The sequence below is a fragment of the Patella vulgata genome, chromosome 1 (genome assembly GCF_932274485.2).
Source record: "Patella vulgata chromosome 1, xgPatVulg1.2, whole genome shotgun sequence".
Classification (NCBI taxonomy): Eukaryota; Metazoa; Mollusca; class Gastropoda; family Patellidae; genus Patella; species Patella vulgata.
In genome coordinates this window covers 39,185,336-39,210,610 of record NC_065879.2, presented here as the reverse complement: position 1 = coordinate 39,210,610, position 25,275 = coordinate 39,185,336, and the positions used below count along the sequence as shown (strand labels likewise).

At 34.3% G+C, this 25,275-nt stretch overlaps 1 protein-coding gene across 2 annotated transcripts in view; it reads right to left on the bottom strand.

Annotated features, from left to right (window-relative positions):
- LOC126812891 (uncharacterized) overlaps positions 1 to 25,275 on the bottom strand; it is a 90,390-nt gene that overhangs the window by 40,467 nt on the left and 24,648 nt on the right. For both annotated transcript variants that reach the window (XM_050539111.2, XM_050539112.2), the window contains 2 exons: positions 15,442 to 15,522; positions 13,526 to 14,309 (listed from right to left, as the gene is read on the bottom strand). In XM_050539111.2, the coding sequence (XP_050395068.1) occupies positions 13,526 to 14,309; positions 15,442 to 15,522 (865 nt within the window). The remainder of the gene's footprint in view (positions 1 to 13,525; positions 14,310 to 15,441; positions 15,523 to 25,275) is intronic.

Below are 25,275 nucleotides of genomic sequence, written 5' to 3'. Positions count from 1 at the left end.
CAATAATTGGAGCAAAATTTAAGTGGATGCCCCAACGATGATGGAGGTCTGCTAGACTGCTAGACACAAAATTACATACTAAACATTTTTATAATCGGATAAATAAATGTAATTTATCATATGAAGTGTTTGGGGGGGTTTTATTCAAGAAAAATCAATTTTAATATTGTATAGGTTAGTAAATGTCAAAGTAACATTAACACCATTGGAACAAAATACAGACCAAGCTATCAATGTCGAACAGAAATTACTTTTTTTTAATAGTTTCCTTGCTTTTATACAGCTTTTAGCGGCAACAGATCATTTGCATATGTCATGGCACACAATGTCTAGTTCTTACTTAGTTTGAAAATTCATATTACAAATTTACTCTACCCATTATAATTATATTCAAACAACTTGCTGGTGGCACTGCTGAACAGTGGACATATTATGCACAAACTCCACAAAGGGTTTTTACTTTTTACTGTTGATTTTGTTTATAATAAGTGATAGAGGCCCTGCATGGTATATTTCTGACTCTCCTGGCAGTCAACTATTACAGTTGCATTTAATATGGCAAGGAAGAGAAGCAAACATTTTGGACTAGTTGAATGCATGCATTACCTCTCACAAGTGGAAACTGGACTTAAATAATTCCTTTTCCATATTGTCAATATTCAAAGAAATCATTCTAGAACCTAGTTCCACTTCCCACTATTGCAATTTCTATTTACCAAAGGAAATTACAAGCCTACTGCAATACTTTAATAAAGACCACAGAAGGAAGTAAAGATCAATATATTGCACCCTATGGTTAACTGTTATGTTATTACATAAAGATAATTATATACATACATAGATAATTAATAAATTAGACTTCAAGTCGTATAATGCACGAATGAGTGTAGATTACAGCGGAAAATTAATCACATCATGCAATTTTGTTCATGTAATATTTTCAGACTAATCTATAAGCTATTGTATAGTACCTTTTATACTAATTCATAAATTACTGATCAACTATGAGGTATCTATACATAGTCTACACCATACTAAATCAAAATTTACAATACGTGCTTATAATCTACAAAGTGGATTTTAGCTATTCACTGTTTGCTTTGTTCCACCAGGGCCAGGTCTTGAATTTAAATCAATTTGCTGAATCTAGACCTATTTTAAATATGCCCTTATAAAAATTAATAACATTCATTTTCTTGTAAGTGATTATGACTCTTTTGCACAATAAATTTTAATTATGACTATCAGCAGAAATGTAGCGGTAGTTAAATGCTTGTCAATATTACATCTTGGCAATCTAATCTGCATATAATCATCATTTCCCCTTAATGTACGTATCTTTTTAAAGCATATACCTACCGGTTCCCAGCACTCCCAGTTAGCACTGCGATAGTACTTCAACCACACAAACGGCCTGTGACTCGTGGGTACACACGTTTCCATATTCTTCATTCAAATCTAATGTTGTACGATAACTGAGTTAGTCATTATGAACTAACACACGCAACCTGATGTCATTTTCACTTGATGTATTGGAAAATTCTACCAGTGCCATGATTGCTTCCATAGTCAGTCTACCAACCATTGATTGAAAGAGATAGAAAATGTAATGATGGTTTGTCTAGTGGGGGGCTTCGGATCACTCCATACCAATAACCTATCACAGAACCAGACCTATACTTCTATGTTAAAATGCATAATGAAAATCACTTTCACCGAACGATCTCCACTAGCAATCGCACACCAATAGGCTAATGGTGAACAAGAAATTTACAATGGATACGATGGTCCGGTGGGATATCTCATCGCACAGTTATCCACTACACTCTCGTATTTTATAAAATATTGTGCTAAAATACTGTGATGAAAGCACTTCAGTTCAATAAAAAATTTCATTAAATATCGCTTTTCAGTGATGAAATATAGTAATGTTCAGCAGATAATTAAGATCGCTTTAACTAAATTGAAAGACTTGCAAATGGCAGCAGACAAACAAGGATAGGGGTAAATTGTAATACTTATGTGAGTAATTGTCAAATTGTATTCAAACTGGAATTCATCAGAGATCTCATGGATATTATAAAGTCACATACTGTTTCCTTAAAATTCAACGCAGAATGCTTTCCTAGGTTATTTTTGACACATATTGATTATGTTATGGACAAGAACTGCGGAAACAATTAAAAGATGTACAAGCTCTCTAATTATTATAGTCGGCAAACAAGTGAACTGAAAATATTACGTCAGATTCACATAATTGACCATTTTGATATTTTGTGTTGTTTGTTATTACAGTTGAAATCGAGAAAGATTTAAGGTTACACTCTTTGAAATTAACAGCATTTGTACTGTTGGATGTGTCTAGTCACTGAATGTAATGCTGAGATAGTCTTTCAATTCCTCAGACAGCATTAATTAAAGATTGGATATTAGATTTAAACAGAATAATAAATAACAAAATAATCCTGCTCAGCAAAGAGAAACCTGATAAAATCCTGAATCTTTTATAAGCTGACTAGAGTCATCATTCCCTCAATTCAATTCATCCAAATCACAAAATCATACATCACAAAATACCCTTAGGTTATAAAGTTTCACATAAAATAGACTTTCATTATGGATAATGGAAAAAAAAAAAAAAGAGTTCAAAGTAAGTGGAAATAATGAGGTTTAACTATGAGAAAAAAGACAGGTTGCCATACAGGCCATGAAACATATATGCCCACAGCAGCTTAGAAGTCGTCCGGGCAGTACACCAAGGTTGTTGGAACAAGCAGTTGCTATGCAAGATATGCCCATATTTTGCAAGGGATGGTCAGAGAGCAAGCTGAAAAAGCAATTTTTCATGCAATCAGGGGCCATAATCCATGATGTTACTGTCCGACATACGACAATATCAAAAGGAACCAAGATCTTTTGGATATAAAAATTTATTTTAAGTTTCATCAAAATGCTCAAAAATTTATTGCTATAAATAGATGAACTACAATTTGTGGGTACCAGATGGTGAAATTTAATGGTGGTCTGCATCCACAACCAGAAAACAGAGTGCTGAGTACTGACCATTCTCCACACAAGTCTCGTTATTCAGCATTCGACTCTGCCATTGGCCTGTGCACTACACCAGTTGACCTAGAGGTTATTGGTCACATGATTAACTACATGATGAAAATGGCATCTGTCAGAAAAGTTCCTGGCATTATAAACACTTGATGAGATTTAGTCAACTTTAGGGGGAAAATGTCATCAATTACTACCCCCCTGAAAGAAAACAGTCTAATTTTGCATGTTTCGTTTGTAAATGTATTAGGCCTTACGATCGCATTATAAAAGTAAACAGATCCAAATGTATTATATTTTAAAATAAGCAAGGCGAAATGCGCAGTTCGTATTTACAACCATTTAACGCCGTATTCTTAAATGAAAAAGTTCCCAGTATATTTTGTAAATACTTTATTATTTTGCAATAAATCTTGACCCCATTTCTATTTTAATATAGTAATGGTAATAAATGTATCATCAGTTATTTGGTATTCATCTCATTGTTTATCATTGTCTATCAACACCAAGGATTTTGATGGCGTAGTCAAACGAGCCGTTAATGTTAGTGTGAACTGCTAGGGAAGACAACTCTGTTTGGGAGATTGAGTACTGACACGTTCTACTGACCCTTACCTTCTAGACTGATAGCATATTTCATAAAGTTCCGTCTTAGTTCGCACTTTTTTCCATATGCAAATGAGGTTCTGGCAGTTTCCATATAAGGTATATGTTCTATTATGCACAATCCCAAATACATTTGTCCAATGCAAAATGCAGAATGGAGGAGTGTAATGTGCAAAATAACTAATATATGACTCTTATACTGTACTTTGTATTATTGAAAAGTGTATTCTGTATTTTAACACTACAACATTGGTATTGTGGAGCAATGGAAATTGCAAATTGTAAAACTAAAATAAGTATTTTGAACTGCTGGCATATGCACTTTGGACAGTGAACATTGAAATAATAATTTCCCTAATTCTTTTCCAGCAAACAAAATAATCTCTGTGACATTTTCGTTTCAAATAAGAGAGTCTGTATCTTTAACACAACAAACAAGAGAATTTATGGATAAAAATTTTAAAAGTAAATACGTAAATGCATTAATTTGAAACAAGGATAAGAGTACTCTAAGTTCACATTGATGAAACATGTAAAAACAGGCACTAGCTATGTACATTTTATGCAAACATTATGTATATTTTATGTTATATTTCAGAAGAATGTCACCAAGGAATTCCAATATATTTTTTAACATCTAAATCCCTCAATACACATATGGGGCTTTTAGAATGCGCTCAATCAGCTATCAGTCAGTTTCTATGGAAACCGATTTTAGCACCACTGCTTTACATGCAGACCAATTCTGGTTGTGAAGACATTTTTACAAGACATCTCCTTGCTAGATCTTGTCGTTAATGATAAGCTAATCAATTTCTATAAATACAAATGGCAAATACCAGCATGAAGAACATGCTTTCTCTGTAAATATCAAAATCTTTAGCGCAAAGCCAAATATTGGAATTGGAATAAAAGAACACGAAAGACAGATTCTTTTCGTTTGAAAAGAAAAGGCCACAAGATGTTTCAATTATTTCTTATGTCAATTAAATTTCAACTATTCACAGAATAGGTAACTGATAAGAATTTAATTACAGCATTAGAATGTAGTGCAGATCAACATAATCTCTGATTATCTTAAATTTTAACTATTCACAAAACAGGTTATTGATAAGAATTGAATTACAGCATTAGAATGTAGTGCAGATCAACATAATCTCTGATTATCTTAAATTTTAACTATTCACAGAACAGGTTATTGATAAGAATTGAATTACAGCATTAGAATGTAGTGCAGATCAACTAAATCTCTGATTCAATTAAATTGACATTTGGGACTGAGCTGTATTCATGTACTGTTTGTTCCACTGTTGGTTTAGCAGTTATGCCCTATTGTCTATTAAAAGTCACCTTATCTTTAGATAATGGAAAGAAATTGTAATCTTGATGTCATATCGCTAACATGGACTAATAAATATCTTAAAAGTTAAAGATATTTATCCCGTGATTATTTCCAATAAAAGTATGGCAATTTTGGTATATATGGAAAGTAGAGATATCCAATCTTACTAGAAAAATACTGGATTCCTTGAAAAACACTCATGGAGCGTATACAGGACAAAAATGTCAGGGTTCCCCTAATCGACAGCCCGACGATTAGGAATATCTGCACAAGTGACGTCAAAGGTTGCATGCGGAGATTGAGCGCTTGATGTACATGTTGACAAACTTTATGAAGAGTTAGACGTACAACACTTTCTGAGATAAAAATCACGGAAAAAGACGCGGGCAGTGGATAATCCGAGAATTTAATTAGGATTCGATATTTGTAATAAATAGTCAGTGATTAAAGACAACATCGTCTTGTGTATGCAATGAATTCTCCTCCGACTTCGCACCCGTAAGTCACGTGACACAAACATGACCTCTTTTCATCAATTTTTTCATAGCAAGGGTATTCCTTGACAATTACAGTGTTTTGAGAAGGATTTGAAGCAAATTTATGATAAATTAATTAGTTTGAATAACAAACAGAAAACAGGTTCTGTAACTGTTTACTAATTAAATTAGAAACAGAAAAAACATACTTTCAAACAAAAACACATCAGAAACAACCATGGACCTTATAAACATATATAAGGTCCATGGAAACAACTAAATAACAGCACGATCCTGGTTAAAAAAGTCGAAGAAAATTCAGGACTTCAAATGATTTCAAAGTGGTGAATAGTAAATTTACAAAAATTGCCCTTGTTCTTTTAATTTTAGACGAGCACATCACAAAGATTACCCTGGATTTAGTGGACCATGTAACTATGATGTGAGTTACCATTTTGAATGTCACATGATGCTGGAGCTCTTCAATATGATTCAGTCTCTTGTTTAACTAATCGGAAGATAACTGTTTTTTTGTCGCCACACATCACTACAAAAAACTGCAGCAAGACAAATTTGTTTTCTGTTTATTTGAATCAATGTGCACCCGGCTTAAAGGGAATACACAAGGATTAGCAACCAATGTTGTATAAAAAGTAAAAACTAATGGTAAGATCGAATCTACAATGTCATTGTTATTGCATGACAGACAAACTTCTATAAACTTCAATTATTAGAAGTCTGAAAGACACAAAACAAATTTATGAAGAAATTACAGAAAATGAATAATGACGTCAGTGCACGATTGTCTATTAACTACAAATCAAATCTATTATTCAAGTCTTGACCTTGAGAAGCTTGGTTTCCCCAGTGATTAATGTCACGCTATTCAATCAGATTGCCATATGATATGGTGTAAAATACAAATGAAAAATGTCAATAATGGTCTTTTTTGTAACGTAAAATCACATAATGTTAATGAAAAGTTTTGATTATTTATGGTTGTAGGTGTATCAAAGCAACTTCTAAGTTATCTTTGTAAGTAATCAAAAATATTTGATATCTTTTGACTATACTTATAGAGTATGATTAAATAAGTGTTAAACAGTTCATCTACTGAATTCCAGTTTCATGTACGATCTGAAGAAATAAGTTTTTGATATTGGATTCATAACTGATCATTAATTTTTATAATTTACATCAATATGTAAGACCAATCAAAGATCTCATAAAATGTCCATTAAATGTGATACTTTAGTGTTTTTCACATTGACACAATTTGTCCAGACCATTTATTTATTATGAGGATCACTTTCATAACAGAATGTACCAAACATGAAATAAATCTGAAATGATGGTTGCATTTCTTCTAGAAAATATTAGAATAATATATAGAAATTTAGAAATATATTTGGCAACAGGTTGTGTGATAAACATTGCAGAATGCATTTTCAACTTTTGAATTAATATACTAATTAATGCCTATACAAAATCAGCTTTTTAAATAGCATCCCCCATGAATTTTACATGCCGTAAAAACTACTAAAGAAATGACATGAAGATCAAGGTCAATATTAAAAGAAAGGTAAGACTGAATTGTTTGCTGACAATATATTTTTTATTAACACAATATAAAGTCTAGACATAAAGGTTCTTTGACATTACACTACATGTTTAATATCTGCAAATCCTTACACATACAGGCCAATTTTCCTTGGGGAGGCTGTATCATGTTTGCCCGAAAAATACAGCAGCAGTGCCCAAACAATGAACCTACATAACCTTACCAGATAACGCCTGATCAACAATCAGTGAAATGTTTACATTGACTGATCTCATAGTGTATTATTCATCATCACACCTAATTAATAATTATTGTATACACATCATTCTAGTAAGATTAAACATGTAATAGCGCACAACAATCGGAATCAAAATCGGTCTATGACGAGATACTTTTGTTGAGGGGTCATACATCATCAGACCAGATAAGGAAGTAATTTTCTAGACCAAATACATAGGATTGTAGTAAACAACCTAGTTCATTCGAGCATGATTATTGGAGACAGATTCATAAGAAACGGCATTTACGATTCTTCTGATTAGCAAAAGTATTGATAATACTATCAATGTCATTTTCAATCACAGCATAAGCATATAATCTTCCATCCCTTCCCAGTCACTGTCTCAGGCAAATATTGCAGACAATGTATAGCAAAAATCAATCATTTATCGGTAAGAACTTACATCAGAAATTACGAAAATCCACCAGAAAAGAGAACAAAGAGCAAAATGTGAATTGTATGCGGTTTATAACCAAATTCCACACCAGTCAAAACAATGAATCAGCTGGTGGTATAAGCCTCAGTCACAGCAGCAGGATTAAAAGCACACAGTAACCATAGTAAAATCTCGAAAAATAGTTTGAGAACTAGACACCCAGAATCAAAATCAGAATTGTGTAATTTTCTGAAATTCTGAACTCCAGTTATGAATTGCATCACCCCACCCAATGGTCAGTCAAACCAGGCACTTGATTTTGAGGGATGGAATAATTTTCATGTCTTTCCATCTATATCCAAAGAATGTGATGATCACCCGAAAAAAGTGATTTGCCCCCCAGCACTCCCTGGTTGTACACCTATGTGCAAATCTGACCTTCTTTGTTCAGATCTTCTACGGAGGTTTATAAATAGAATTATACCATACCTAAAATCTGGTTTGCTTGTAAATTTAACGGTTTACATGAACTATGTCACGCAGAATTTTAAAAGTCAGTTACAAATTTTTCATTGGCAGTCTGGATCAACTTAAAGTAATAAAATCTACACAAAATTAACCAACAATATGATTGACCAGTACATTTAACAACAATATAGAACGTTTTGGTTGGTTTACCCATAAAAGTTATCTTTCTTTCCTAACTTACAGACATTTTTCCTATAATTAAAATTCTCAACAAAAATTGTCAGTTAGTGGAGGATCATGTCCAGAATGTTAGGCATGTGGGATGCTGTGTCTGTTACTGTAGATTACATTATGTGAATCTTAACAAGAGATATACTCTGATTTCTGACTGTCCAAATTTGGTTTTGTTTGTTTAGTTGTCTGTTATGTATTAACAAGAGATATACTCTGATTTCTGACTGTCCAAATTTGGTTTTGTTTGTTTAGTTGTCTGTTATGTTATTTGATTAGGGATTATAGATTACTTTGTAGTCTTTGATTTCCAAATATTAAATTTCAATCATCACTTATCTTTTTCCAGGATACAGTATAGCATAATGCCTGTTTAAGTCCATAATCAATATTACAGTATGAACTACTCATAAAATTTTGTTTCTTAATGATAAAGGTCATTTAAATAAAGAATAATTCAATACCAAAGGACTTTCACTAGTAATTCAGTGTTCCGACTATTAAATTTTGAACTAAGGTCACATAATATAAATTCAATTATCAGGATACTCAGAAATATTAGTAATTATATGGTGCTAGTAACAAATGACAAAAAGTCGTTCTTTCTCTTTCTTTTTTTCTGAACCTGTAAATAACCATGTTCTCTTATCTCTAATAATCAATAAAGCAGTCTTTCAGAAAAGTAACATACAACGTCTAATCAACAATGTAAACAAAAACACCAGGAATAATTATGGAAGGATATAGAAGTTAATTGGATCATTATTACAACTCTTAATAACCATAAACTAATTAAACGAAAGTCTCTGGGAATACAGTGTGCCCAAGCGCTGAAATAAGCGTCCGGACACGGACAATTTCCGGGCGAATTGACCCCTTTTGACAGGCCAAATTGCCTTTCGTCCAGACATAATTGTCCGACCGTGTTTTTGTAAAACATTAAGTAAAAAATATTCGAGTAGATCGCTATTTATTATTAGACTCGAAAGTCCAGGACCAAAAATATCAATGACCCAAGTCATAGTGAAAATGTTACTATTTATATCTCGGCCGCGTGTAGATAAAATCTTCAATAATTTTTAGAATCGACTCTTTTACGCTGGTTATATCAACGACCCGAGTCATAGTAAAAATATTACATTTTATACATGTATCTCTCTCGGCCGCGTGAAGATAAAATAATGAATAATATTGAGAATCGGCTCTTTTACACTGGTTATTCGAGTCTCATAGCTAGCTTTGCGTTACTTTCGTATATGATTAGCTCTAAATCACACCTAACATGACATGTAATTATATAAATTATTAGTAATAGAAGTAATAATATTTTAAAATTAGTTTACAAGAAAATGTTCAAGTTGACTATGGATGTAATTAGGGACAGACTTTTTATACTAAAATATCTCACTTTGTTGGACACTTCCGATGTGAATGTAAATAGAAGAGCCGTGAAAACATGTCGAATAAAATAACTTCTTACTTTTCCCAACCCCTTGGACACGGATATCCCGGCTAGTGGGACCTTTCCAGAAAATTCAAAGACTGGTACTGTGTCTTATGTCTCTCATTAAGACACTTCTAAACGGGGGCCGTCGCTGTCACCAGTTCGAAAATTACAAAAACGAACCATAGAAAAGTGGATCAAAAATTACTTGGCAGATTCTGAACTATTTTCGACAACTCAAGATGTCTATTCTTTAGTTAAACTTGAATCTTAATCAGAGTTTTTAGGATTTAGTCCCCACCCCCACCAAAGAGATTAATTACATTATTATATGAACTACAAAGTTGTATTCCATATACATATAAAAACTTAAAACTCCAGGTTGTATGTGAGTCATCAATTTATTTTATTGATAAATGTATGTATATTAATATATAAACATAGTAAATTTCAACAGTTTTTTGGTTTAATATACTTTATAAAGTATTTGTCAGGCTGAAAATCTGAAATGTCCGGCCGAAAATCAGTTCAGTTATTTCAAGGCTTGAGTGTGCCATAATACTAAGTGTCAATACTAAATATAAAGCTTCAATTATGACAAGACTCGCAAAATGCATGTTAAAAGAGTTATCTCCCATGTACAGCTAAAAATGATAAAAAATCAAAAGATAGGTTGGCAAGCAAAAAGAATTTGCAAACAGCAGCTAAGATGTTTGAAAAGTTCACACAAGTTATTAGTTGTCCCATACATTTTTGTGTAGATGATAGTACCATGCACAAGACACTAAAAATTGATTAACAGTTACAAGTTACAACCAATACAGTAATTATCGCAAATATTGATAATTAACTTTTTCGTGACCTAGAGGTTTGACGTCATGAAACCAGAGGTTGTCAGGCAAAATACACACACAATTTGCAAGGGATGGATAGAAAACAAGGTAAAGAAAAAAACACACGATTTTTTGTAGAATCAAACGTCATAATCCAGGCAATTATGGTCTGAAATGCATGTATATCGGAAGGGACTGGGATCTTCAGGATATAAAGATATATTTTAAGTTTCATCAAGATCGGACAAAAATTGTGACCTCTAGATGGTCCACAACCTTTGTATTACATAACTTTACACAATTTTTATACAAGGAGTGGCAATTTTGTAGGGCAGTTTCTATCCGATTTTTACGAAATTTCGAACGCAACCATTATCAGCGTGTAACGATGATATATATAAATGATTTTTAAAACCAGATAAAATCGTGATTTTTTTGTACAATCAGAGGCCAGGAATTTACAGTCCAATATGTGCGAATATCAAAAGGAACCAAGATCTTTGGGATATAAACACATGTTTTAAGTTTCATCAAAATCAAATAATAATTGTGACCTCTTCTAGACGGTCCACAACCTTGATATTACATGTACATACTTTAACACTATTTGCGTACAGGAAGCAGCCATTTTGTCCGGCAGTTTTGGTCCGATTTTCACGAAATTCGACTTCAACTATCATTATGGTGTAATGGTGAAATATTCGAATGTTTTTTTAAATCAGATATAAATTGTGACCTCTAGATGGATCACACGATTGTCTACGATATCACTTCGGTGGAAGCGGGCGTTAAAATAAAGCTATTTCACACATGGACCACAAGCTAAAAATGTGATTTTTCGTTCAATCAGGAGCCATAATCTAGAAACTTTAAAATAACTTGGCTCACAATATCCATTGGTTATGGTGGTTCGCATTATTCAGTGGCTTAAAATTTGCCTTGATAACTGTTGGAAATTTTAAACTTTAGCTAAGACTGGCATGGTGATCAACTATTTTTCTATGTAGCGTAATTCCTAATGAAACCTTCAACAAAAATAAAACTACTATACATAATATTATTTAGACAGTCATTAAATCAATGTGTCTGCTAATGCTATCGAATTAAATATGCAATATGTAAGATTTAGATAAAGAGCTGATATATAGTTTAAATATAATAGTTTAAAAATAGATAATGAAAAGTGAATATATTGACACTTCAGTCAAATTACATAATTCTGAGCGAAGTTATAAATGTTGGAAGTTTTGATAAGAAAAGTGCTGTCTCGATTTCTATTGCTACCATTTTTACAATAACAAGCCAACAGTGAGGCTGATGTCCCCCGTCGAAATCCCAAAATAAATAGATGACATATTAATTAATTGCATATTTATTTTTTTCAAAAGTATCGGGCAATCAAACTGTACACTAAGTTTCATCCCTCTCTACCAGAAAGAATCAAGATTATCTTGTCCGAAAGCATCGACCAATGAAATTGATTAGTTCTGCTTAGCTTCACCTCGAAATGTTAATCATTGAACTCAGTCAAGACATTCACCTAATGAACATCTACATCAAGTTTAACCATTCTACCTCAAAGTCTTGACCAATCAAATTGCTTATCGCTCCTTAGCCTAAGCCGAAAATTCTCACCATCTAACTAAGTCAAGGTAATGATATAATGAATCTATATTCCGAGTTTCATCGCTCTCACTTCATTATAACCAAAGTTATCGTGCCCCAAAGCATCAACCAATCAGATTGCTTATCTCTGCTTACCGTAAGCAGACAATGTTCATCTAATGAACGCCTACACCAAGTTTGAACATTCTACCTTAATTAGGAGAGTTATTGTGTTCCAAAGTCTCGACCAATCAAATTGCTTATCGCTCTGCTTACCCTCAGCAGAATATTTTCATTATCGAACTTAGTCAAGGTATTGATGTAATAAAGCTAAACACCAAGTGTCCCCATTCTCACTCGTGTCCCAAAGCATCAACCAATCAAATTGCTTATCTCTGCTTACCCTAAGCAGAAAACTCTCATCTTCGAACTCCATCAAGGCATTCACCTAATAGACAGCTACATCAAGTGTGAATATTCTAACTCAATTAGAAAAAGAGTTATTGTTTATCGCTCTGCTTATCCTAATCAGAAAATGCTCAACTTCAAACTCCATCAAGGCATTGACCTAATAAACACCTACACCAAGTTTGAACATTCTAGCTCAATTAGAAAGAGAGTTATTGTGTCCCAAAAAGTGTGATGGACAGACGGACGGATGGACAGACAGACAGACAGACAAACCCATTTTAATAGTCCCCTGCTTTCTTCGAAAGGTGGGGGACAATAAAGAAAGTCTTGATTATCCATTTCTAAATTTAATTATTAAATGGTGATCGTGCTTCACTCCATTAAAAATCGCGACCATCCGATGATCTAGAGAGTTTATTTTGTACTGGTCATGTGAATAAATGTCTAACTAATAATTTAAAAAACATCTGGGGCCTAAAGAAAGACATGCCACAGGTAAATGTAGCTCTTACATAATGAAAATCGATTGGCTTATTTATCTCATGTACATAAGAACTGTGTATAACTTTTAAGTCAATCAGATGAAATCTTCAAGTGGGTGACAGTGTGGACGTATAAAAATATTAATTATACATGTAATAATATACAATCAGGCATAACATGTACCGGTAACCATATTAGAATTCAAAAAAAAAGAAAGTCTGGCCTCCTGTAGCTGTTGGCAAGTATTATTTTGATCATCTTGAATGAGGGTAGCCATAACAGGAGTTGACCAAGTGTAGGACCAAGATGGGTTTAAATTGGCATTTCAATAAAAGAATACAAAACTCACCTCATTTTTTTTTTCAGTTGCCGCATTTGCTGCAAGTTGTATCTGTTGTTCTATTGTTTCCCAATCAATTGGTGGAAGTGCAGTCTCAATATTATACACTTCAAAATCACCTGATTCTGACATTTTATTTTCTGTTTCAAATTTATCTTTTTCCAATTTCTTTTTGAGACCCATATTACTACTACATGTATCTTCATTAATGTTAATTATCGGTGGTTTCAGATCCACTAAGTTGCCATCAACTGCATCCTTTTTACCCACTGTGCTATTTTGCTGACTTGCTGTAGTTTTCATGTGAATTTCATAAGGGGAAGCATCTGCATTTTTCTTTTTCAATTCAGCAAATTCTTGAGCAAGATTCAAATAGTTTATTTTCTTGATTCTTTTAGAGAAATTTTCATCTGTTTCACCAGGCAGACGCTGCATAAAATTGGATTTGTTTGGTGTAGTAATTGCTGTTATGTCCAGTGATGTATTATGGAGGTCTTCCTTATTGATAATGTCTAGTTCACAATCAACAATGTCTTGAAGAGCTCCGTTTACTTCAGAATAATCGGATGAAATTGATTCCGATTCAGCGTCTAACAGCTGTTTCATTGGCGATTTTTTATCCCGGAATGGATGAAATTTTTCTGATTTAAGTGTGTCTGCATGCTGATTTTCTTCAGGTGTAGAAAGACTTGCTACGTCAAATCCCTTTGCACTCTCTGTATCACTGGTTTCCTCGAAGTAACCTTCGTTTAAATGTTTTCTTGCTAAGTGTGATTTCCAAGCTCGTTGGAGTCTGCAAATAAAAAGTCTGAATTAACTGATTTTAGAGATCATTTACTATCAAATTTTGATAGTCCAATTAGGCAGTAACATTTAAATCAATTAAATACCAACTTCCACAATGTCTAGGTGTTAACATCAATATGTAAATGAATTCCTGAACAAGTAAGCTGTTGATTTCCAATACAAAGGGAAACAACTCTTAAACCATGCAATATTTATTCTAATCTGCTCTCAGACATTTAATTTCAGGACTGAGGCCCTCAGCATTTCTCCTTGATGCTCATGCTGGGAATAACAACAATAGATTCTCTTTAAGTGTCCAATTACGATTGGAAATGATTTGAATTCATGTAACAATGAAGACATTAATTTGTATTTTAAGTCCTGAGGAAATACCTTCAACAGTCTAATAATTCTTTATTATCACCAGCTGTAGACATAACAAATTTCACACCTTCATGGGCTTATAATGAACCTTAAAGTTTTGCAGAAGCAAATTACCCAAGCTAAGTACAAGTTACACAAATTAGTCTTACAGAAGATGTTTCCATCTTCAACAATCAGTAAAGTTGAGTCAATAAACGGCTTATGAAATACAGTCTTTGAATCTTTGGATACAGTGTACTAAAATCGATGTAAACATGCAAGGGGACGCCATAATTAATTATCTCTTATGACATTGATGTTTCAACTAGCTAAAAGTTAAGTAACTATTATTCCATACAGTTATTTCAATGAGGCCCTTGCATCAACAGTGAAAATGAGGCATATTCTGGTTATTGTCCATCACACTCACACAAATGCAATTTGTATGTCAGCATGGTAGATACATGTAGATAGATTGATTTTGTACAAACATATAAAACATAATAAATGACATATTTATGGTGTAAAATATTTGTTAACTCTAATTTGGGGGCCACTGTCTGCAGCCCAGTCAGCCTCCTCATACACCCTTTAATCCGGCCCTGATTTTGATTAAATTGATGCTCGTCAATAACTAAATGTTATTAAAACAATCATTCAATCCTGCCAGTAATTCTCAGTTGTGCAGGAGAATGTGTATGTTGAAAGTCTAATATGATCAGTGGATCAACATATTGCAGCTTATATGGTCCATATTAAATTATTGACAAACTTACATGATTACTTTAGATAAATATTGTCGATCTCTGTTTTTTCTTGCAGTTGTATCATCATCCAGCAATACTTCTAGCTTGTGACTGAAATATTTCGAAATACACCAATTTAAACTAGGTAATAGATAACAGTACAAATTGCACAGAATAAAACATATACAATCTACATATAACATAAAACAGAGAAATAACTTAATTTACACTTTATATTGACAACACAAGATTTAAAGTGATAACACCCAGACTTTCTTCAAGGACATCACAATTCATTTTTTTTTTCTGAAAATATTTCAACAATGAATCTGTTCTAGATTTGCAAAATTCTGTACATTAATAATTTAAAAGGTAAAGATCCTCATGAAGCTGCATTTAATAGTTCATACATTTCATACAACGTTGATAATTTCCAATTAATCATTAAATTCTACAGTGACATAAACAAGTCTTGTTTAATGTTAAAACAGTTTATCTAAGACGTAATTAAAGGGAAGTGTGTAAAAGTCATTCACTGTTTAAAGTGACACTTACATGTAGCATTTTTAAGAATACTTTTGATATGATAATGATTTTAAAAAGATTCACTTAAATGTTGTATTTCCAATTAATTTGTACCTCTAAAGCCCTACAGCTTCCCTGCCTGATAATTATGAGTCAAGGCTTTAACCCAATGATGTTTCAGGGATAGAGATGGGGTCATCAAATGTTTTAATTAACTTATGCCAATAGTGTTGTAAATTTCACAAGGCATCCTGGGGCATATAGATTGTGGGTGTGTATGCTTACAAAAACTAGAAGTAACAATTGTAGCATATGCAGGGAGAGAGAGAAATGGGGTTTAACGTTCATTCGACATAATTAGCTTGCACGAAGGGTCTTTAGCAGTGCGAGGAAACCGGGGGACCCGGAGAAAACCCATGAGGTTGGACAGGCGACCCTACTCCTTGTCACGTACGACCGAGGAATTGAAACCACGCCAGACTTTATGATACAGCGCGCACATGCTAACCATTAAGCCATCCAACCCCCCTTGTAGCATATGCATGTATTTTCTTAGAATTTTTCCACTTTAACTGCTGCAGGTTAAAATGTCAATATATGACAGCTACATACATCAATATTACAGTGTTACCTCCAAAGCATATCAATTGGGTTAAACATTTCTTCTAGTCAGTGTTACGATATTAAATCCAACACTTTAAAATCAGTTTCAAAATAAAGACATAAAACAAAAGCATGAATTTATCTGTATATTATATCACTGACATTTTGGATTAGATGGCATAGTAACAGTAAAATAATAAAATCAAGCACAATGAATATTGTACCATATAACCATAATTTTGTTACACACATTTTTTAATAATAAAAATTGAGCTGTAATCTTATATTTGTAGATTCTTCAAATATTATTTGAGGTTTTAATTTCGTATCCACAAATTTCACTGTTTAAAACCCACAATTATTTGAACTACATGTATGTAGAAGGGAGCCAAGATATATTAAGAGCTTAATTAGCTCATAATCCATAATGCCTGTTACTGTTGCTTCAGCAATGATAAATTTTCTAGCTATATTCAAATTAAGGCTGTGACCATTAATCTTTCTACACTTTCTTTTATTCTGCCATCTCCAGTAATCATTCTTTAAAATATTCAAATCATTCAAGCATAATTAAGTCATCGATTTGACCCACAAAACTGACTTGTATCTAAAAGTATCATTCTGTGTATATATTGCATAAATTATTTCAAACTATTTGAATATCAATGTATGCTGTCGTCGCACATTAGTATTACCAGGAAAACACACACAGATAGGCCCACAATAAATCAATTAAGTTAATTAATATTTTAATTAACAATTAAACACTATTTGGGCATTTCAATATCAAAATGTAGTATTATCACACTGCTCTCATGCTAAAGCACTCATCCACTCATTAAAATGATGTGCTATCTATAATGGCACCTGCATTATTATTTATATTATTCCAAATTTAAAGATATCAAGTTTTTAGCAACAAATATATCTTTATCATTAATTTGAGTGCACTTTTCAACCAATGGTTATGTATTTGGGATTTCTAGGGTTCAAGAAATATATCTGTAAGTTTATATTGACTCCTCAAATGAACATTTTTCTCAACCTGCAGTAATTACAGGTAACCTTTAATTAGGCAACAGCAAATAAATTTCAGATACCAGAAGTGAAACGTTAAGAAACCTGTGTGCAGATCTTGTTGAAATAAATCCACAATTATTACAGCACTAATGTGTATCATCAAATGTGATCAATACACCATAAATAAAATGAATACGAATGATAAGGTTCACATAACCTTGTGTCGGTTGATTTATACATGATCAATGGGGAGTGGGTCTTCCGGAATAACACAATAATAGGTTATTCAAAACACACTGTACTTAATCTATACTCTTGTTAGAATTTCAATATCATTGATTTGATACTAAATGTTGAACTGGTAATGTTGAATGTTTATTAAATCGAGTTCTATGGTTGTTTAAAGTTGTGCCGGTAAAAAGATTAATATCACTAATTTATTTTTGTATTTTTATTTAAAACATTCATCCTTCTTCAACTGTTTATTTACAGTAGTAACATTTAATACCATTATATATGTGTAATTATCATCATAAATGCTATTAATTCTAGTTTGGAAGTGTCGGAAAATGCTCTACAATAACCATTCAAGTGACATCAAAATGCCTCTGAAATCAAGTCTCTTCCCAGAAGTATTTTATCTATGCTTTCTCGACAAATATCGGGTTTGGGAACACTTGTCTTAGAGTCGCTAGTTGACCAAGACTACTATACCATGAATTTTGGTATGGCATGCTAGTGATGCTACACATATTATTAATTTTAAACCCAGGTACAATGCTGCTAATCAATTTCAAGACGAACAGCAGTCAATAGAATCATCAAAACATTATTTCTTATCTCCTTATGTGTTACTGAAAATAAAATTGTGGTATTTTTATTATTGTGTGTCCTATTTTATTTATAGCTGAAGACGCTACTTATCGAAGGTGATGTAAGGTCATAATAAAATCTACTTTCATTTAGCGGATTTACTTCCCTTGAAAAACGTGATTAAGGAAATGGAGTTAATGGGTAACAAGTCAAATTTCTTGATCAATAACATTTAATTTACATCAGAAAGATCAGTTCTACTGTAAATATTTTAATATTATCTCAGAGTTTTAATTACAACATCAAATCATAATATTAGACAAAGCAAATGTTCATTTTGCCACACTTGTGCTCTTTTGTGGCAATGATGGCAGCAGAACACACCAAGGAACAAACAAAATTTAACTAGTAAAATTAATTTGTTGATTCAGCAAGCTCATTTGAGTTCAAGTTAATATCCTCACAATCCATTTGCAAGGTCACTACATCAAAAACACATTTCAATTTTATTATTAATTTTTTTAAGACTTTTGACTAAAGCACTGTGGCTATTTCCCAAAACATTACAAATACAAATTAACTATCACTGAAAAACCATCTGAATAAAATATAGATGAGATAAAAAAAAGAATTTACTATAACCTCCATCAAACCTGGAAAGTAAAGCTCCCGTCACCGAGAAGGCACAATTCCAAAATGCTTTAATCAGTCTGCTGATTACATACGTACCACTTTACTATATTTCAAACGAAAGTTGAAATTCCAATGCATCTTCAATTGGTGGCTTGCATGTTGTCGTGTGCAACTATAACTGTTATTTCCTGCTAAGAACTTTTTAAAGAAATAGACCACATAAAGGAACATTTCACAGAAATAAGAGTTACCTGTTCAAGCAAGAATGGATTACTGTAAAATATTGAATGAATGAATCATAGACTCAACATATTGCCAGTGTTGTGGGCATCTCTCATGAGAGGGTTGAGCACATTATCGTCAATGACAAAAGTTTCTGCAAGATCGGTGCCAAAGCTATTTCAAATAACACTTAGTTGTAACATGTCCCTAAACTAAAAGCAATCAATGAAATAGTTGAAATTCAATAGGCTTTTTCATTTCATTAACTGAACAATGCATAGAAATTTCAAGCAGAATAATATACATGCACAGGAAATATCATAGGTGAACGGGCTGAATGAATGCACGAAAAAAATTCAGGTTACAGGCATCTAGGGGCCCCCACCCCACCAAAGAAAATTTGGAAAATTTGACGGCAAACACGTTTTCCTGCTATTCCAGCCTGTGAATACAGCAAGTAGTCTAATACGGGACCGCCAGGAGAAAATTTTGAAAATTTAACAGCTGCAAACGTGTCTTCCTGTTATTCCAGCCTGAGAAAACAGCAATTGCAATGTGGTCTAATACAGGTGGCTGAGCTGAGCTGAATCCCAAACAACCAATCAAATGTCACAAGGCACGGGGGCCTCGAGCTCCCCAAGAAAATTTTGAAAATTTAACCGCTGCAAGTGGGTTTTTCTGCTATTCTAGCCCGTGAATTAAGCAACTTCAAAGTTTCCAATCGTTTTGCAACCGAAATCCCACTCTATGCCCTCTTGAATTCCAACCATACAATCGAACTGCTGTAGCTGCATAAACAAATAATAATCAATGCCCAAAAATGTCGCACAAAGTAGAGTGGTTCCAGACAAAATGTTTAAATTCATAGTTAATTCAGTACAAATTTGTGGTAGTCAATTAAAAGAAAAGTAAATTTAGTGTTTTATTAGACTTGGGGCACTTTATTTTGCCAACTAGATGAAATAAAAATTTCTGCTTTCACCTTACCCGTCTCTTCGAAAAGTCAGATTGCCCCCATGGTTCGTACGCCTATGGGAAGTAATAGCTGGCAACACAAATCTAAAAAGTTGAATTTGACATTTGTCCTTGGAGAGTTAACTCCGGAGACCTGTCAGTCAGATGTTGAGTGAGTTAAGTGTTTCACTTTAAAATTCAATTACCAAGGGAAGAGAAATTAAGTAAAATTTTATCCATTCCTAGACAGAAAGTGATGACAATCCAGTAATTACTATGTTAAAATGAAGAATCAAAGATGAAAAATGGTTCAGGCTGAAGTACTCACAAATACACAAAGACTGCCTTGACATTTGTTTGGAATAAAGAATTGATAAAACATTATTTACAAGCCAAGTAATCAAGGTCAATAACTCTGAAAGTTATTCTCAATAGGCTTCCTCATCTCATTAATGTAAACAATAGATATTTAAAAATCTCTGTGAAACAGCAGTACAAAAACAGACTAAAGTGGAAATGAGGGGTGGTTGATTTGTCAATGGTTTGGGTTAAAAGAGCCTTTATCAAATGATTGTTTTAAATAGTCCTCCGAAGCCTTTATATATACAATGATTGTGACATCACAGGATTCTTAAATTTATATTATGTACAGTAAAATATTGTTAAAAAATAGAGATTATGTATGTAATCAAATTTGTGTTGATGCAATACAAGCACAGGAATCTCAACTTCCAGTTAGGTTAATGCATTCAAGGAAAATTTTTCCAAGCAGCAAAATACTTTGATAATGTTTTTTCGTGAATTTCTCTTGGTAAATTCCGATGTTGCACATTTTTTGTGCTGTGTTTTTACGGTCAGACAGGCTTGTCTGTTTGTATGTGGCTTGTGTTTTCCGAGTGTGTTACGCCTGCCAGTGGAACTTATATTTAATCACTCGTGTGATAAAATGGTGGCAGACTACACTGCACGCAACGCAAACAATCTTCGTAGGAGTAATTGTTTGTTTTCGGTTGGTTCGGAACTGGTTTCCCGATTTCTTTCACGGCTTGTAAGGGTGTCAATTTATTGATTGTTGTACGTTAAATGACTCCGCCGCTTTATTGAGGAAGAGGTTGGACGGGAAAATTTGGGATTGGATCCATACTTATCTCGGGTTTCCTGCAAAGGCAACGACAAGCTATATGTGTGGGGGGATCCCCATCATAGATTAGAGTCTCGCTCTGTTGTAACATTTTGACACAGAAACGACATCATAATTTTACACACTGGATCAAATGACATGTCTTCTGCCACATGTACTCCAGCTCAAGTAGCTCAGCATATTTTTGACTTTGCAAATTTGCAAATTATGTGTGTTATAGTATGCCAAATATTGGCAAGACAGATTGAAGCCTACTTTGGTTTCAATCCGAATGTCCAGTGTACAAAAAGAATTTTGTCCTCAATGTGTGTCGAGGTGCAAAATGTAAACTTTGGGTGACACAGGTCCGGTGTGTGGAACCCTACATTATGATTGTTATGGTGTGCATCTTTTGGATCTAACAGGGGCATGAGGGAAGCTATGGTTTTGCTCACCCTTTTTTCAGGTATATGATCCGTCTATTCTACTTCATTGCTCACATTTGATTCTTCATGTTGGGCTGCGAGTTATTTGTCAATTTTAGCGGAAAGTACTTTGCCCATGTTTGGCTGATATTTAATTGTTCATGTTTGACTGCTATTTAATTGTCCATGCTTGTCTGTTATTTGATTGTCCATGCTTGGCTGCTATTTTATTATCCATGCTTGGCTGCTACTTTATTGTCCATGTTCGGCTGAGCTTTAATTCTTTATCTGTGGCTGAGCTTTAGTTGTCCATGTTTGACTGAGCTTTAAGCTTTAATTGTTCGGCTGAGTTTTAATTGACAATGTTTGACTGACATTTATTTCTACCTTTTGCATTTATAGATACATAGGTTAATTATCCATGTTTTGCTATCCTTTACATTTCTGGATACATGATAATTGCCCAGGTTTGGGCCATTTACTGGCTCATGTTGGGCCAATGTTTAGAAAACTTTGCCCTTGTCTGTTTCGGTATGGGTATGGCTTAATTGTTCTTGCTTTTGTGCAAGAAATACTAGGTTATCCTGATACTATAAATCAGTTTCTAGTTAAGAACTTGTAATTGTCATTCCACAATTGTGTGTAAATATCACTTCATGACAATTGTGATGTTTGGTAATTGATTATATATTATTTCATTACATTGGTAGGAGATATACCCCATCCCTTTTTACTCAGTTGGTGGTGTTAGTGTCTCTGCAGTTGGACACACATCACTTGTGATGTGTCTGGCCTGTTTTAGTCTGAATTAAGCCCATGTTCATGTAAGGAACATGAAGTAAGGGTAACTATTAATTGTTGACAATTGAAATAGTCATTTAATAGAATAAACTGACATTTTACACCTCCAGCTTGAGTTCTTTTTGTATAGGCTTGGGGGGATGTTGTCAAGGGACTGAAAACACAAATAAATGATTGTCAAATTTATCAACATTTAGTGATTTAAAAGGATTGTCGATTCAATTAAAAAATGATTGAATAAATTATATAGAAAACTATCAAAACAATTTTCCCATTTAACTTTGTGTTTTAATCCATTAATGGAAATATAACGGGGGTCTAGATTGGAATAGTCTTATTGTGGTGTCGGGCTGAGTCCGTGTTGAAGCAGGGAGAGTGAGTTCCCTTGGGATGGAAGAGGAAGAATGCGAGAGAGATAAATAATGAGAAGCCTAGTAGAGCCTACTTGTAAATATTCACATTCCTGTGTACAGTTATTGAATTATTGAATAAATATGTTATGAGTACCAACACCACAAAGTGGCGACGAGGTGAACGGTTCTACTGTACTTAGGTCTAGCTACTTTTAACACTTCTACGTTTTATGTCAAGTCAGAATGAGCGTGCATGCCCCTCCATTTTTCCTGCCTACACCCGGCGAGCCGCTTTGCACTAGGACCCATTGGAAGAAAATATTCCAGAACTATCTAGTTTCTTCGGGGGGCGCAGATTATTCAAATGAACGCAAGAAAGCCATCCTTCTTTACTCCTTAGGCCCGGAGGGACAAACTATCTTTTACACACTGCCACTGGGCACGGCAGATAACACTTATGAGGCTGCATTGGCTGCTCTCAAGCGGCATTTCACACCCGCCATTAATGTCACCGCCGAACGATACCTGTTCCGATCACGCTCCCAGTATCCTGGTGAAACAGTTGATCAGTTTATTTCGAGCCTGCGAGATTTAATTGCTCGATGCGAGTACGGTGCTTCCACTGATGACATGATCAGAGACCAACTTATTGAAAAAAACAGCGAACTTAAGATACGGGAGCGATTATTACTAGAGCCACAATTAACTTTAGAGACAGCAGTTACGTTAGCTAAACAGGTCGAAGCAGCACTGAAGGAATCTAAGGGTATGGCCACTGTACCAGATGAAACGGCAGTCCATAAAATCCAACGTTCGCAATTCCGGTATTCAAGGTCACCTAAGAACTATACCTCACCATCATATCCTCAAACGAAAAGGCAGCTTCCAGTCAATGCCTGTTTTCGATGTGGGAGTCGAAACCATAAAGCTAACCATCCTCGCTGTCCAGCTATTGGTCGCGTATGTACAAACTGTCGTCGCATGGGACATTTTCACTCTGTTTGTATGTCAACTAACCAGGAATCAGCTGCATCACCTATCAACACTGTTCATGCCAGTTCGGCTGCTATCACCGACCATATTATACTTAAAGTCACGGAACGACAGGGCCTCAAACGTCTTACCTGCACTTTAAACATTGGTAATACGACGTCCCAATTTCAAGTTGATACAGGCTCTCCTGTTTGCATTTTGAATTACTATACATTTTTGGAACTTTTTCCAGCTGCCTCATTACACCAAGCCTCCACCCAGTTACGTACCTGCACACAAACTGAAATTTTTGTTAAAGGAATTTACACTACTACAGTTTCTTTCAATAATCGTACGGCTATGGCTACATTCTACGGTGTTGAAAATGGAGAGTCGTTAATTGGCCTGGATCTTATACAATCGTTACAAATGACAATTAGCCCTTGGCCTACTACAACCTGTGTACAATCTAATCAGCCACTTACTGTCAATTTCCTGTCGTGTTTCAAGGATGTTCAGAAGGAATTTCCCTTGGTTTTCACCGGTGTCGGCTTGGCTACCCAATTTCTGCATAGATCTATTCTGAAGGATGATGCCATACCGGTTGCACATAAACCACGCCCTGTTCCATTTGCTTTAATGGATGAACTACAGACCGAAATCAATAAATTACTGGAAGATGATGTCATAGAGCAAATTGACCATGCTGAATGGGTTAGCCCTTTGGTTCTGGGAAGAAAGAGTACAAGTAAATTGCGTGTTTGTGTAGATCTCCGGTCCGTAAACAAGAATATCTACCCAGTGAAATACCCGCTACCCAACATTGAGACATTGTTTGCATCTGTCCGGGACCCAAATTTTATCACCAAGATGGACATGAATTCTGCTTATCACCAACTGCCCTTGCATCACGAGACAATGAAACTTTGTAGCTTTACAACACCAATCGGCCTCTTTCGATACAAACGTGGCCCGTTTGGTCTTGCTGATCTACCAGGAAGTTTCCAGAAAATGTTGGATGTGATTTTAGCAGGTTGCAAGGGTACCTTTTGGTTTCTTGACGACATCGTTGTGGTCGGATCTACAGCAGAGGAACACGATATTCGCCTACGTGCCGTACTTACTCGGTTACGGGACAACGGGTTGACTCTACACCCAGATAAATGTAATTTTAAAGCCAGTTCAGTGGAATGGTTGGGTTTTACCATCTCGTCTTCAGGAACTCATTTAAGCCCCACAAATGGCGAGGCCATTACTCAACTACTTCCACCTAAAGATGTTAAAGAAGTTCGCCTCAATACTGCTTGATTATCATTTTACATTAGAATACAAAAAGGGTATTTCCAATATTGTTGCTGACGCACTTTCACGATTGCGGACAGCACATACTCAAGAGTTTGGTTCTACAGTCTGTCATCTATCA